The sequence below is a fragment of the Lepus europaeus genome, chromosome 11 (assembly GCF_033115175.1).
Source record: "Lepus europaeus isolate LE1 chromosome 11, mLepTim1.pri, whole genome shotgun sequence".
In the NCBI taxonomy this organism is placed as follows: Eukaryota; Metazoa; Chordata; class Mammalia; order Lagomorpha; family Leporidae; genus Lepus; species Lepus europaeus.
Genome location: NC_084837.1, coordinates 66,790,766 through 66,805,325, shown reverse-complemented (window position 1 = coordinate 66,805,325; position 14,560 = coordinate 66,790,766). Strand labels below are relative to the sequence as shown.

At 51.1% G+C, this 14,560-nt stretch overlaps 1 protein-coding gene across 1 annotated transcript in view; it reads right to left on the bottom strand.

The window, feature by feature from the left end:
* Positions 1-14,560, bottom strand: part of SORD (sorbitol dehydrogenase) — a 30,489-nt gene that overhangs the window by 7,847 nt on the left and 8,082 nt on the right. Inside the window, exons 2-4 of the mRNA XM_062205821.1 lie at positions 11,284-11,317; positions 7,566-7,730; positions 3,346-3,505 (exon numbers count right to left, since the gene is read on the bottom strand). Coding sequence (XP_062061805.1) covers positions 3,346-3,505; positions 7,566-7,730; positions 11,284-11,317 — 359 coding nt within the window. The remainder of the gene's footprint in view (positions 1-3,345; positions 3,506-7,565; positions 7,731-11,283; positions 11,318-14,560) is intronic.

Here is a 14,560-nt window from a genome sequence, read left to right as displayed (position 1 = left end):
TTAGAAGTCAGACGTACTTGGGTTCCAGTACCCACGTGCATCACCCCTATCTGAAAATGGTTTTCTCGGAGGAAATCACTTCAGGGAATGTGAACGTTTTCTCCAATGTGCCAGCCAAGCTAAGGGGTGGGGCGGTTGGCATCAATCAATGAGAAGTTCATTTAACCAGGGGGCTGGCTGGCTGCATTCCAGCATCTCATGGCTTCTCCTCATTGCAGCACCTCTGCCTCAGCCATCCGCAACTGCACAGGTGCCACTCTGTTCCCTGTCCCCCAGAGGACATCTTCCAGGAGAGCCACACCTGCTGACAGCAGCTGCCTGGCTCCCCTGGGAATGGTTAGGACGGACCTGTCCCACACAGCTGATTAAACGCTGTGTCACATTCACCACGGCTTCTTGGTTTTTACTTCTGAGCCTCCTGGCATCTCAGCCCCATCAACAGGCCCACTGGAGGATGACAGTAAACATTTGCAGAAGGCTTTACGGATTAGAGAGCTTTCTCGCCCGTTATCTCATTTAATCCTCGGGATAGCCCGGCCAGGCAGGAAGGGCAGGCTTTATTTTTACCTTTCTTTTGCAGAGGAGGAAACAGAATGTCAGTGACATTGAGAGACTCGCCCAAGGTTACCAGGCTGGCAAACAGAACTTAAACCAGGTCTCCTGATTCCATGGTGTCTGCCTGGCTCATCTCAGCTGCCTCTTGGTACAAGCAGCTCTGTAGCTAATATCCAAACTCTGCAAGTTCCTCAGTGCCCAGGATTCATCCAGAGCCCTCAGCACCTCTGGATGCAGGAACAGGAAAATCCTCTGGTTCCAGAAGGGAAGGTGGCATCCCAGCCTTGTGCCTGTGCCCACAGTGCCACCATTCCCAATCCTTAGCTGAACAAATCACAAGGCCCGTGGTCGGCCACCACCACTCTGCTTCTTTCCTCCCCGCTCCCCTCCCCATCCACTCCTCCCATCCCCGCCTGCTCCTGTGCTCTGACTATTGTCCATACCTCTTCTATTCACCACCCCACAGACATCAAGTCTACAAAGGGGAACAAGGTTCCAAGTGAAATAATGAGGAGCCCTGACTCTCTCAGAGACCCCAGCAAGCACTCTCAGGCACACCTGCCCCTTCATATCTGGGCCTCCCTACGAGCTCAGAATGGCCCTGAGCTGGGTGGGGGTGAGGGATGGGATCTTTAGTTGGGAACTGAGTGCGCCCCACACCTCCCCTCTTCATTCTCTTCAGAATAAGGACATCCAGGAGAGATGGGATTGGGGATGGGGATGGGAATACTCAAAGTTTCCTCCCAGCCTTAGCCTTTTATGACTTTATAACCCCCAGAGAATGACAAGGCAGCTTGGCTCAGGGGTAAGCAAAGGAGGACCAAGGGCGATCAAGTAGCCAAGGGGGAAGCAGGGAGATGGAAAGAAAACAGATGAGTGGGAAAATACAGCAGCCGTGGCTGTGCAGGAATCCTCCACAACACATTAGAGGGGAGGGCCACGGCCCAGGCCAGAAAGGACCCTTGGAAGAAAGGAGGGGGCAGGAGGCGGAGTACACAGCCCCCAGGGACCCTCCTCGGCCCCTCCACCACCCTCTGCCATTCCTTACACATCACCTCAACCTCAGCACAAGGCCAGATCCTGCGCATCCATCCCCCAGACCATAAGACCATGGCTATGACACATCTGGGTGCTCATGCCAAGTGCTTTCTCTTCGAATCGCATTCACAAGTCTGTGAGGGAGGTGCTATGATCACCTCCATTTGACAGGCCAGGATTTTGAAGTTATACCTGTACAATTTAAGGAACTTGCTCAAGTGCTCACAGTTGGTAAGTGGCAGAGCCCAGTGGTTAGTCTTGAGTTCTGCTTCTATGATGTTCTGCCTTCCTTGAAAATGTGGTTTGGCGCCTTGACTTGGAAAGGGCCCAGGAAAAGATGAGCTGATCCAGGAAGCATTAGCTGAAATGGAGGCTCTGTCCAGATAACCTGCTTTCTTCTAGAATAGGCTTGGCTGTTGACTTAAACTCATCGCAAGGTCTCTGGCCTGCGACTGCTCTCAAGGCTTCCAGTAGGCACTAGAAAAACAGATCTGTCACCCTGCCCCTGTGGCTGGCATCTGGCTTCCACTGGCCAAGGCACTGGTGGGGCCAGGCTGAGGTGGAAACAAAATGTGCTTGGGCCAGGTGAGAGGGGAGCGGCACATCAGCATCCCATGCAGGAGGGGCAACACTGGGCTTCTCCCGGACACAACTTCTCACCTCAAGACCATCGCAGGCACGAGACGGGGTGGGGCAGTGGGCACAGGGCAGGTTCCCAGTTTGAGTCCTAGTTCTGCTCTGTACCCGAGTCAGTTAGCCTCTTTCTGCCTCAGTCAGCCCTTGCATTAAACTGCAGTCAGAGCGCCCACCTCACCATTATTCTTGGGAAGGTTAAATAAGATAAGGCATGCAAAGTGCTTATTGGTACAAGGGCAGGTACTCAGTAGTCATAATTGTGACTTTACATGCATTGCCTTATTTAATCTTCTAGTGATTAAATGAAACCGAAGCAGGGAGGGTTAAGTCACTTCCCCAAAGTTACTTGCTAGGAGGGATTGGGCCCCGATTCCAGCCTGCGTGCCCTGGGCCACACTTGCATGTCAGTTGCTGTTGTGATTGTTTGCTGTTCTCAAGGTCATCAAGAACAACACCTTTCTGGTGGTTGTGGTGGAAACCAATAACGGAAGATAAGACAGGACGAGTTCTCTCTCCAGAAGGAGGGAGGGAGTGATTTCAGCAAGAATTTCCTGTTTGTCGCTATAGATGAGGGAAAGTCAGACTGGAAGACTAAAGCCAAGCACTGCAGGTCAGGCTTAGTCCTAGTATGGCTACCCTCACTGAACGCCACCAAGAAGGGCAGGCCTGATGACTGAAGCCTTGTGTTTACAGTCATGAACCAAGGGGCTGGCACTGTGGTTAAACCACTGCTTGGCAGCATCCCATGTGATTGCCGATCCGAATCCTGGTTGCTCTGCTTCTGATCCAGCTCCCTGCTAATGGCTTGGGAAAGCAGTGGGACACGGCACAAGTGCTTGGGCCCCTACCACCCACATGGGAGACCCAGATGAAGTTCCTGGCTCCTGGTTTTGGCCTGGCCCAGCCTTGGCCATTGTGGCCACCTGGGGAGTGAACCAGCAGATGGAAGACCTCTTTGTCTCTGTCTTGGAACTCTTCCTTTCAAATAAATAAATCCTTTTTTAAAATTATGAACTAAAAAGAATGTAGAAATCACTATGGGAAACTAGAAGAAAGGTCACTAAACAAAAGGAGGGAGAGAGGTCCAAGCAACATGCTGGAGCCACAGGCACTGACTTGTAACAGAAGTTTGCATTGTGTTTGTAGAAGCGGCAGAGGTTCCCGTCATCAGGGGGCGTGGCACAGAAGAAGATGGTGGGCGACAGGTTGTAGCGGCCGGCCTTGCAGTATTCATCATTTTCTCGGATGGCGCCAGGCTCGATGGCAACACGATCACCTGGAGAGGAAAACTAAGACATGACCGAGCCCAAGAGTGGAAGCAGAGCCTGCCTCCTCCTTGGCCTGGTTCCTGGTTTTCTGATCTTTGAAAACAAGAGCAAGGGCAGAGATGCTGTGAAGGCATGCAGGCTTGTGGGCAGGGCCTGGGGAAAGAACAATGCGGCTGCTGAGCCGTCTTCCTCCTTGGGAACCCGGGTGTCCGGGGCAAGCCCAGCATATTGGTGCATCCAAGGGAGAGCAGATGCAGCTCAAACTTGGGGAAAGGATCAGCCCACATCCCTGCAGACGGCAGGTTGCACCTGCTCTTTTCTAATTCGTGTGAAAAGCCAATGCTGCCCTCTGGCTCCACAGTCACTTCCCAGCTTGGGAAGCACAGAACAAGGCCCATCTGCAAGCCAAGCCAGGTCTGGTTCTCCTTCTGAAAGTGATGTAAAAGAGGAGTTTGTCTGCGGTTTGCATATCTTTTTTTCTTTGTCTGTTGTGAAAATATGGAGAAGGACTCTACAGAGCTGAGACTCATAATCATGGCACGTTTGAAGTTCAGTCTGGCTGTGTTTAGGCAATAAGCTAGGAGTCAGCTGCTTCCTGGTCAGCAGAACCTCAAAGGCTGAGCACCTGTGCAAGCCTCAGACTCCAGTACAGAAAATAATATGCAAGGCTTGTCACACTCCACACCTCACTACCCCTGCTTGGAAACAGCCTGAGCATTGCTCTCTTGCTTTGTTTTTCCTTTATGAAAATTTCCCAATATACAGCAAAGTTCACAGAATTGTACAGTGAAACACAGCTACCCTCCACCTAGATTCTTCAGGGAATTTTAGCTGTGTTGGCTTCATCTTGTATCTCTCCACCCAACCCTCCGTGCCATCTGCTCGTGTCGCCCCCAGACATCAATGCATCTTCTTTCCTGATGCATTTCAAAGTAGGCTGTAGGCATCAGTTCATTTCACCCTACAACATGTCAACCTGTATATCAGCAACTAGAGCTCAATCTTTGTTTATGGCTTTTTTTTTTTAATGTAAACTTTTGACATAAGGAAATGCCCAAGTCTTAAGTGGACCAGTGAATGAATTTTGATAAATGCATTTACTTGTGTAACACATCAAGACACCGAACAAGGCCGGCGCCGTGGCTCACTAGGCTAATCCTCCGCCTTGCGGCGCCGGCACACCAGGTTCTAGTCCCAGTCAGGGCGCCGGATTCTGTCCCGGTTGCCCCTCTTCCAGGCCAGCTCTCTGCTGTGGCCAGGAAGTGCAGTGGAGGATGGCCCAAGTACTTGGGCCCTGCACCCCACGGGAGACCAGGAGAAGCACCTGGCTCCTGTGTTCAGATCAGCGCGGTGCGCCGGCCGCAGCGCGCCGGCCGCAGCGGCCATTGGAGGGTGAACCAATGGCAAAGGAAGACCTTTCTCTCTGTCTCTCTCTCTCTCACTGTCCACTCTGGCTGTCAAAAAAAAAAAAAAAAACAAAACAAAAACAAAAACAAAAACAAAAAAAAACAGAACATCACTACTACCTCAGAAATTAAATTCCTTTGTGTGTCCCTTCAGTCAATACCACCTCTACACAGACACACACACATACACACACACAAACACACACGGGCAGCCAATGTTCTGTGGTTCTTTTCACCATAGCTTAGTACTATCTGTTCCAGAACATCATGGAATCAAAAACACAATGCACATATTCGCATCTGGCTTCTTTCCCTCATTCTCGTGCTCTCAGATTACTCCATGTTGTGGTGCTATCAACAACCCATTTTTTTCATGGCTGCATAGTGCCCCATTGTGAGTAGCCCATAGTTAGCTCAGCCACTCTCCTACTGATAGACAACTGTTTCCAGTGTCCTAATTTTGTTTTTTTTTAAAGCATGTCTTGCCTTCTCATCTTGGACAAGTGTGCCTTGGGGTTAATGAATGTTCTGCTCCATTTTTATTTCTCCATGGTGCCTTGTGTTACGCTAGAGAAATGTTTACTGCTAAACATAAGATTTATGACTGGGGGCACAAAATGATGGGACACCAGTGTCACTAGTATCTTAGAAGGGCATTGCTTATTGGTGACAATTGTCCTAGGACGTGACAAATAAATGCTGTTGGTTAGAGAGTAGTCTATCATGCTGCAAAGGAAAGGGAGAAAGGTATGAACAATTCAAGGCAAGCAGTCACCCTGAGGCTCGGGGACGGTGCAGATGGTCTTGATGCCAGCACCCAGCCCTGCTCAGAACTCCAGCAGGTGGCCTTCATGCTTGCAGCTCAAGAGCAGACTTGCAGGAGGTTTTAATACTGCAGATGTTGCGACATGCCAACGTTCTAGCTGGATTTTAACTCCATCTGAACTTGAGGAATGACTCACACCAGCTAATCAGAGGCTGTCCTAGAAACCCTAGTGGACCCTCCTGCCTGAGCTGAGGTGCCAGCTCCACAGCAGGGAGGAGAAATCTGCCCCACTGGCAGCCAGGAACAAAGCTGGGGACCAAGAATGGCTGAAGGAGAGGGAGGCAGTGACCTTCAGGGCCCCTCCCGCCGCAGGGCCTGGCTGTTCAGGAGGAGCCCACGCACCAGGGCCCATTGGGAAGAAGTGCTTACACCTACAGGATACAGTTGCCCAGTGGTGGCACAGCACAGCAAGACCTGCCACTTAGGGAGCATCAGGTGGGCACCAGGCGAAGCGCATCACAAAAGTTGGCTTCTTCCTCACCATAAACCAATGAGGTGGAGATAGGATGGGAGCTTAGGGGGCCGCACAGTTTGACCTCTGGACTAGAGGAATTAGGGACCTCCTGAGCCTGAGGACAATGTGAGGAGCCTGCTAAGAACCCATAGGTCTGGCGTTTATTCAGCACAGACGTAGTAAGCTATTTTTATGAGTCGTTTTGTGTCGAAAGCACCCAGGGGGTGGTGTCTGGCACAGTGGTGAAGCTGCCACTTGGAACACGCACATCTCATATTGGAGGATCGAGTTCCGGCTCTGCCCCAATTCCAGTTTCCTCCGGGTGAGCACCCTGTAAGGCAGTGGGCAACGGCTGGAGATTTGGGTCCCTGCCACCTATGTAGGAGCTAGATTGAGTTCCTGGTTCATGGCTTCAGCCTGGTCCAGCTCTGTTGCAGGCATTTGGGGAGAGAACCAGCAGAAGAAAGATCTCTTCTTAGTCTTTCAAATAAATAAAAGTTTTTAGGGGTTGGCATGTGGAGTAGAAGGTTTAGCCTCTGCCGACAGTCCCAAGCTGCTCCACTTCTGATCCAGCTCCCTGCTAATGTGCCTAGGAAAGCAGCGGAAGAAGGCCCAAGTACTTGGGCCCCTGAACTCATGTGGGAGACCAGAAGAAGCTCCTGGCTCCTGGCTTGGGCCTAGGCCAGCCTGGCTCTGGCTATTGTGGTCATTTGGGGAGTGAACCAGAGGATGAAAGATCTATCTGTCTGTCTTTCCCTCACTCTCTCTATAAATCTGCCTTTCAAATAAATAAATCTTTTTTAAAAAGATTCATTTATTTATTTGAAAGTCAGAGTTACACAGAGAGAGAAGGAGAGGCAGAGAGAGAGAGAGAGAGAGCAAGCTCTTCCATCCGCTGGCTCACTCCCCAACTGGCAGCAACAGCCAGAGCTGAGCCAATCCAAAGCCAGGAGCCAGGATCCTCCTCCGGGTCTCCCACGCAGATGCAGGGGCCCAAGGACCTGGGCCATCTTCTACTGCTTTCCCAGGCCAGAGCAGAGAGCTGGATTGGAAGTAGAGCAGCCAGGACTAGAACCAGCACCCATATGGATGCCAGCACTGAAGGTGGTGGCTCCACCCACTACGCCACAGCACCGGCCCCTCAAATAAATGATCTTAAAAAAAAAATTAGTCTCCTGCAGGAGCTTCTTTAACTACCTCTGCCCACAACAAATGCCTTTCCATATTTATTCCACCATAGTGCCTTGTGTTGTTCTAGACTCATTTTTACTGCTAAATATAAAATTTGTAACAGGGAGGGGGGTGTTGGGGAGTGGAGAAAACCGTGGGACACCGGTGTCGCTAGAATCTGGAGCACAGCCCAGCAGGTGGACTTGGCTGACCTGGTTTGAGGTGTGTCACCGAGGATCCCACTTTGACGACGGTGCCTGCAGCTTCATGCCCCAGCACCATGGGCTTCTTCACGACAAAATCCCCGATCCGGCCGTGCTGCCAGTAGTGGACGTCTGAACCGCAGATCCCCACGGAATGCATCTTCAGCAGCACCTCTGAGGGGGATAGGAGAGGGGGGAGACAAGTGAGGGGGAGAACCGCCCCTCCAGCGTGCCGCGGCACCCAGCCACTCCCCCGCTCCGCGCAGGGCAGAGGTGTGGGTTTCCGAGGCCAGGTGCACAGTGTAGACCACTGATGGGAACACGCTACACAGAGAGCCTCGTAAAGTCTCAGAAGGCAAACCCACAGACAGCCTCCATGGAGCACGTGAACGGCACGTGAGGGCTAGTTTTGTGTCGACCTGGCCAGACTCTGACGCCCCACGGTTTGGTCACACACAGTCTAGGTGTTCCTGTGAACGTATTTCTCAGACCTGTGACTAACGTTTAAGTCAGTAGAATTGGGGCGAAGCTGCTTGCTCTCCACAGCGTGGCTGGGCCTCACCCCCTCAATTTGAAGGCCTTGAGAGGCAAGCCCGAGGCTTTCCCCAAGGAGAAAGAGTGGCATAGAAACCCTGCCTGGGCTGCCAGGCTGCCCTACAGATCTCGGGACTTGAGACTACAACGTTCCCCCTCACCTGGAGTCCACTCCGCTGGCCTGCCCCATGAATTTTCAACGTGCCAGCTCCCAGACCCCCATGATGGCATGAGCCAACACCTCAACATGGATCTCCGCCTCTGTCGCCCTTCCCTCTACACACACACACACACACACATACCACATCTTATTTGTTCTGTTTCTGGGGAGAATCCTGACCAATCACTGTGTATATAAGATATTACCAGTAGGGAGAAATGTACCAACCATTTAAGACAACAAACTTCTCCAGGAGATAACTGTTTTCAGGCAGCGATGAGCCTGGTTCCTACCTATCTGAGAATGAGTCTGGCAGAACCTTGGCTTGGCAACAGTTTGTGCGCTGAGTTCTCAAAAGGAGCAGCTTTATTCACACCATCCAAAGATTTCAACTGGCAGTTCCCTTTGAAGGGTTTAAATAAAGCAAGATTTAAGGTGGTATTGTTGTTGTCAGTTTTCCAAGTCTAAAATAATGGTGCCCTAAGTACTAAAGCATTGCTGGTCTATTCCTGCTCTGAGGACCACACTACTAGTATCTTCCTGAGAGAAGCCTGGCTTTAGGAGGATGACGCAGAAGCTCCACTGTACATTCAGACATCCTACACAGGCCACCAGGGACCCAGCAGGTGTGGCTCTGGTTTTAGCGGCCAGAGTAAGGAACAGAATGATGAATTCTGAGATCAAAACTTTGGAAGGAGCAGGTGCTCATCGCAGGGATTAAGACACGGCTTGGGGCCGGCGCCGTGGCTTAACAGGCTAATCCTCCGCCTTGCGGCGCCGGCACACCAGGTTCTAGTCCCGGTCGGGGCACCGGATTCTGTCCCGGTTGCCCCTCTTCCTGTCCAGCTCTCTGCTATGGCCCGGGAAGGCAGTGGAGGATGGCCCAAGTCCTTGGGTCCTGCACCCACAAGGGAGACCAGGAGAAGCACCTGGCTCCTGGCTTCGGATCAGCACGATGTGCCGGCCGCAGTGGCCATTGGAGGGTGAACCAACGGCAAAAAGGAAGACCTTTCTCTCTGTCTCTCTCTCTCACTATCCATTCTGCCTGTCAAAAAAAGAAAAAGAAAAAAGACACGGCTTGGGATGCCCACATTTCTTGTAAGTGTGCCTGGGTTCAAGTTCCAGCTCCACTTCTGACCTTCACCTCCTGCTAAGGCACACATAGAGACATCACGAATGATGGCTCAAGTGCTTGGATCTCTGCCAGCTACATGGAGACCCACATTGAATTCTGGGTTCCTGACTTTGGCCTAACCCAACCCTAACTGTTGGTGGGTATTTGAGGAATGAACCAGTGGATGGAAGATCCTGTCTCTGCCTTTCAAACAAAAATGAAAATAAATATTTTCAAAATCAGGAAAAAGTCATTTGAAATTAGGCAAATTGTCTCAGAGCTTTTCCTCTTGAAGTTACCAGTTTGTAACAACAGATTATATTGGGGCTGGCGCCATGGCTCACTTGGTTAATCCTCTGCCTGCGGCGCCAGCATCCCATATGGGCGCCGGGTTCTAGTTCCAGTTGCACCTCTTCCAGTCCAGCTCTCTGCTGTGGCTCGGGAGTGCAGTGGAGGATGGCCCAAGTGCTTGGGCCCTGCACCCGCGTGGGAGACCAGGAGAAGCACCTGGCTCTTGGCTTTGGATTGGTGCAGCACCGGCCGTAGTGGCCGTTTGGGTGGTGAACCAACGGAAGGAAGACCTTTCTCTCTCTCTCTCTCTCTCTCTCTCTCTCTCTCTCTCTCACTGTCTAATTCTATCTGTCAAATAAAAATAATAAAAAAAAAGACAGAAAATTCTTAAAAAAAAAAAAAAGGAGATTATATTGGACTTGCTAGAATGCTCACCTTCCAATTCCAGCATAGCAAGGGACAAGAAAATGGGGGCAGAATGCCATGTGAGACAGAAGCTGAACCACGATCCTCAGAGTTCAAGATGGCCCTTGTTTGGCCAACTCTGAAATCAACGCTGACTCTGCAGGACACAGTGAGGTACCTCCTTCTCTGGAAGTGGTATCATGGTGGAATGTTTAAACCCTAAATATACATTACTCCTCCACACTGATAGAAACAGCTATGTCTGTATCTTATCGTCCTGAGTCAATAACCCGACTGACCTCAAACTGCAGACCTCGGAAGGCACCAGGAGAGCTGCCTTCCACGGGCTGTTCGTGCACGCAGAAGCTGAGGTCTGGGGTGAGCTATGGTAGATGCAGGGGGGCACCCCCAACTCACAGAGGGCAGAAAGGGGACCTGTGTGACAGGGTGTGGGAGGGTGACATGCTGTCTGTGGGTACTCTGCCCACTGCCCCTCACCTCTCTTCAAGGTCCTGTAGATTAAGAAGAAATAGGATGTGGGGCTGGGAGGGATGGAAAAAGTGTCAGTACGGTCCTGCCCCAGCTAACAGGGGATGTGACCTCCCCAGAGACAGATGCCACCCCAGGGACCATGCACGCAGCTCAGCCAGCCAAGAGTCTGAAGGAGTGGGGCAAAGGTGCCGGCAGCTCTGGCCCAGCGCTCACCTCTTGTGTGCTCCGTGCAGCTCCTCCCACTCCAGCGGGACACACAGTCCTGGGCTGTCCCACTCTTTGATAAGTGGCCTCTAGGGAAGGGCTGGCACAATGCTCTCTTTGTTAAGTAAAAGACTAAATTCTGCAGACTCACTCCTTTTCAAAGGTTGGGTGGGGGCTAAGACACGGTTTGGCAACCCCAGCAGCAGCTGATGGTAGACAGGGTATTGGGCTATTAGGTCAAGAGAGGGAAGGTCCTCCTCTTGGCCCAAACACATCTCATTACACACTCTCCGGGGCGAGTCAGCAGTCTGATGCAGTCATTTTCATGGCTCTGTCACTGTCACCTACCTAATCAGTCTTATTATGGACAACGGATGAGGTTCTCGGAGTAACAAAAAAGCTTAGCTTTTAATGGAGGCACAGGTAATGAGCAATAGGAGAAGAGGGGCTATGGGCACGGTGCACAAGGGTCTCCAAGGTAAGCAGGAGCAAACAATCAAACCCAAGTTGAGCTTCCAGGAACCTACCATTTGGGCCTGGCTCCGGGATAGGATAGTTCTCCTGAAAGAAGCAAAAGAGAAAAAATTTAACATGTAGAACAACTGTATCTTATGAACATTTTCTATTTTTAAAAAATCAAAGTGGGGGCCGGCACTGTGGCACAGTGGCTTAGCACCCTGGCCTGAAGCACCAGCATCCCATATGGGCGCCGGTTTGAGACCCGGCTACTCCACTTCCAATCTAGCTCTCTACTGTGGCCTAGGACAGCAGTAGAAGATGGCCCAAGTCCTTGGGCCTGTGCACCCACATTGGAGACTTGAAAGAAGCTCCTGGCTCCTGGCTTCAGACTGGCGCAGTTCTAGCCATTGCAGTCAATTGGGGAGTGAACCATCGGATGGAAGACCTCTCTCTCCATTTCTGCCTCTCCTCTCTCTGTGTAATTCTGACATTTAAATAAATAAATAAATCCTTTTTTTAAAAAAAAAGTAAATATTAAAAAATATCAAAGTGGGGCCAGTGTAGTGGTATAGCAGCCTGCAGCGCTGGCATCCCATATGGGCACCAGTTCGAGTCCCAGCTGCTCCACTTCCAATCTAGCTCCCTGCTAATGCTCTTGGGAAAGCAGAGGAGGGTAGCCCAAGTGCTTGGGCTGCTGCACCCATGTGGGTGCTCCTAGCTTCAGCCTGGCTGTTGTGGCCATTTGGGGAGTCAACCAGCAGATGGAAGATTTATCTCTCTTTTTTTTGTCTCTACCTCTCTCTGTAACTATCTTTCAAATAAATAGAATAGATCTTTTAAAAAAATCAAAGTGGAGTTTTATTTCAATTCTTCTGGGACCAACGTTGTAGCGCATTGGGTTAAGTTGTCACTTGTGACATTAGCATCCCATATCAGTTGGAGTCTTGGCTGCTCTGCTTCTTTCTTTCTTTTTAATCTTTTATTTAATGAATATAAATTTCCAAAGTACAGCTTATGGATTACAATGGCTCCCCCCCCATAACTTCCCTCCCACCCGCAACCCTCCCCTTTCCCGCTCTCTCTCCCCTTCCATTCACATCAAGATTCATTTTCAATTCTCTTTATATACAGAAAATCAGTTGAGTATATATAAAGTAAAGATTTCAACAGTTTGCCCTCACATAGCAATACAAAGTGAAAAATACTGTTGGAGTACCAGTTATGGCTGCTCTGCTTCTGATCCAGCTCCCTGCTGATGTGCCTGGGAAGGCAGCAGAAGATGGCCCAAGTACCTGGATTCCTGCCACCCATGTGGGAGACCCAGAAGAAGTTCCAGGCTCCTGGCTTCAGCATGGCTCAGCCCTGGCTGTTGCAGCCGTTTGGGGAGTGCACCAGAAGGTAGGAGATCTCTGTCTTTCCCTCTTCCTGTCTCTGTCACTCTGCTTTTCAAATAAACAAATGAATCTCAAATAAATACTTTTTCTTTTTAGAGTTAGCACAAGCTCAGATCACACTGTGGCCAGGCCTCTGCCTGTCAGGCAGTGAGCTCCATGCTGAAAAAGCCTGTCTAGCTCTTTGACGCTTTGCTGAATGACAGAGCAACCGATGCAAACAATGGCATGCACAACACACTCGCCAAGTGTACAGGGGACCACACTCCTTGTCACCTGCGATGCAGCCCTGGGTAGGAAAAAGTTCGGAAGCTGGGGTCCCTCTCCGGAAAGATGCCGCTGGCCCCACAGCCAAAGGCCCAGTCCCAGGGTCAGAATTTGAGGCCCGGGGTGGGGGGGCGCTGATACACCTGCCTGACCCCAGCCCACTCACTGCCCAGAGAATAGTGCTAACCAAGAACAATCAAGAAAAAGTGCTCCAGGTGCCCTCAGGGCTGCCTCTAAGTCGCCAACCTGCCTGCCATACCGGCTCCTTCCGTCCAGAAAAAACACGTTCTTAGATACAGCTTTGTTTGGTCTGGCAACCGCCCACTGGGAGAGGATGAGGGCGGTTCTGGCAGTTGCCTGTCAGGCTTCTCCATCTAGACAGGTGGGGCAGAGTGCCGTGTTGCCGCCCTTTCCATAGGCACAGCTGAGCCTGGCTTGCAGCCCAAACATCTCATATGGCCCTACAGGGGCCCCTTGGAACACGTAGGACTGGAATATAGGTCATTCTCAGATGTCCAAAATGCAATCTGACCTACTTTCATGTTCACAGCTAGTAGTAGTAGTCATAGTATTTGTTTGCTAAGATTTTTTTTCCAATGTCAGCTGCTTAGGAAAGTCCTTGGGACAAGGAGGAAGGCCACTGACTTCCAAGTGTTCATTTCTTTTTAAAGATTTATTGTACTTGGCATCCCATATGGGCACTGGTTCGAGTACCAGCTGCTCCTCTTCTGATCCAGTTCTCTGCTATGGCCTAGGAAAGTAGTAGAAGATGGCCAAGTGCTTGGGCCCCTGAACCCGTGTGGGTGACCTGGAAGAAGCACCTGGCTCCTGGCTTCAGACTGGCTCAGCTCTGGCTGTTGCGGCCATCTGGGGAGTAACCAGCAAATGGAAGACCTTTCTCTCAGTCTCTTCCTCCCTCTCTGTCACTCTACATCTCAAATAAATAAATATTTTTAAAAGATTTATTGTACTTATTATTTGAAAGGCAGAGCGACAGAGAGAGGGGGAGGGAGAAAGAAAGAGAGGAAGTGGCCACAATGGTCAAGGCTGGCTCAGGATCAAGCCAGAAGCCTGGAATTCCATCCTGGTCTCCCGGGTGGGTGGTAGGCACTTGGGCCACCTTCTGTTGCTTTCTGGTTGCATTCTCAGGAGGCAGGCCTGGAAGCGGAGCAGCAGGGACTCAAACCAGCACTCCAGTATGGGACTCTGAGGGCGTCACAGGCAGCAGCTTGACTCGCTGTGCCATGATGTCACACTGTCCCCCCCCCCCCCCCGTGTTCGTTCTATTAATTCCTTGAAGGCAGTCAGGAAGAGAAGGGATGTAAAACATTCACAGTGAGGCCGTGTTGTAGCTCGGCCCACGTGTCTGACACCATGCCTGCTTCCCCTGGACCCCACTGCACTCAGGGTGGACTACGTCCTTCCTCCTGCAGGGGTGATGCCAAGAGCTGTCCATCAGGTGATGAGGATGTTGAGCAGGGTGCTCCCAGCTCGTCTCCTTCCAAAAGCCTCCCCAGCTGCTATACAGGCAGCCCCACGGCACTGGAGGACCCCACAGAACACGAGACACGGGCTGCTCATTACTGCCCTGCTAACGAGAATAAACACATTGAGGCCCCAGCCATGCTTTCTATCTCCTGGGCACCCGGCCACAACCCCGGGTGTGTGTGCTGTTAAATAACCCCTC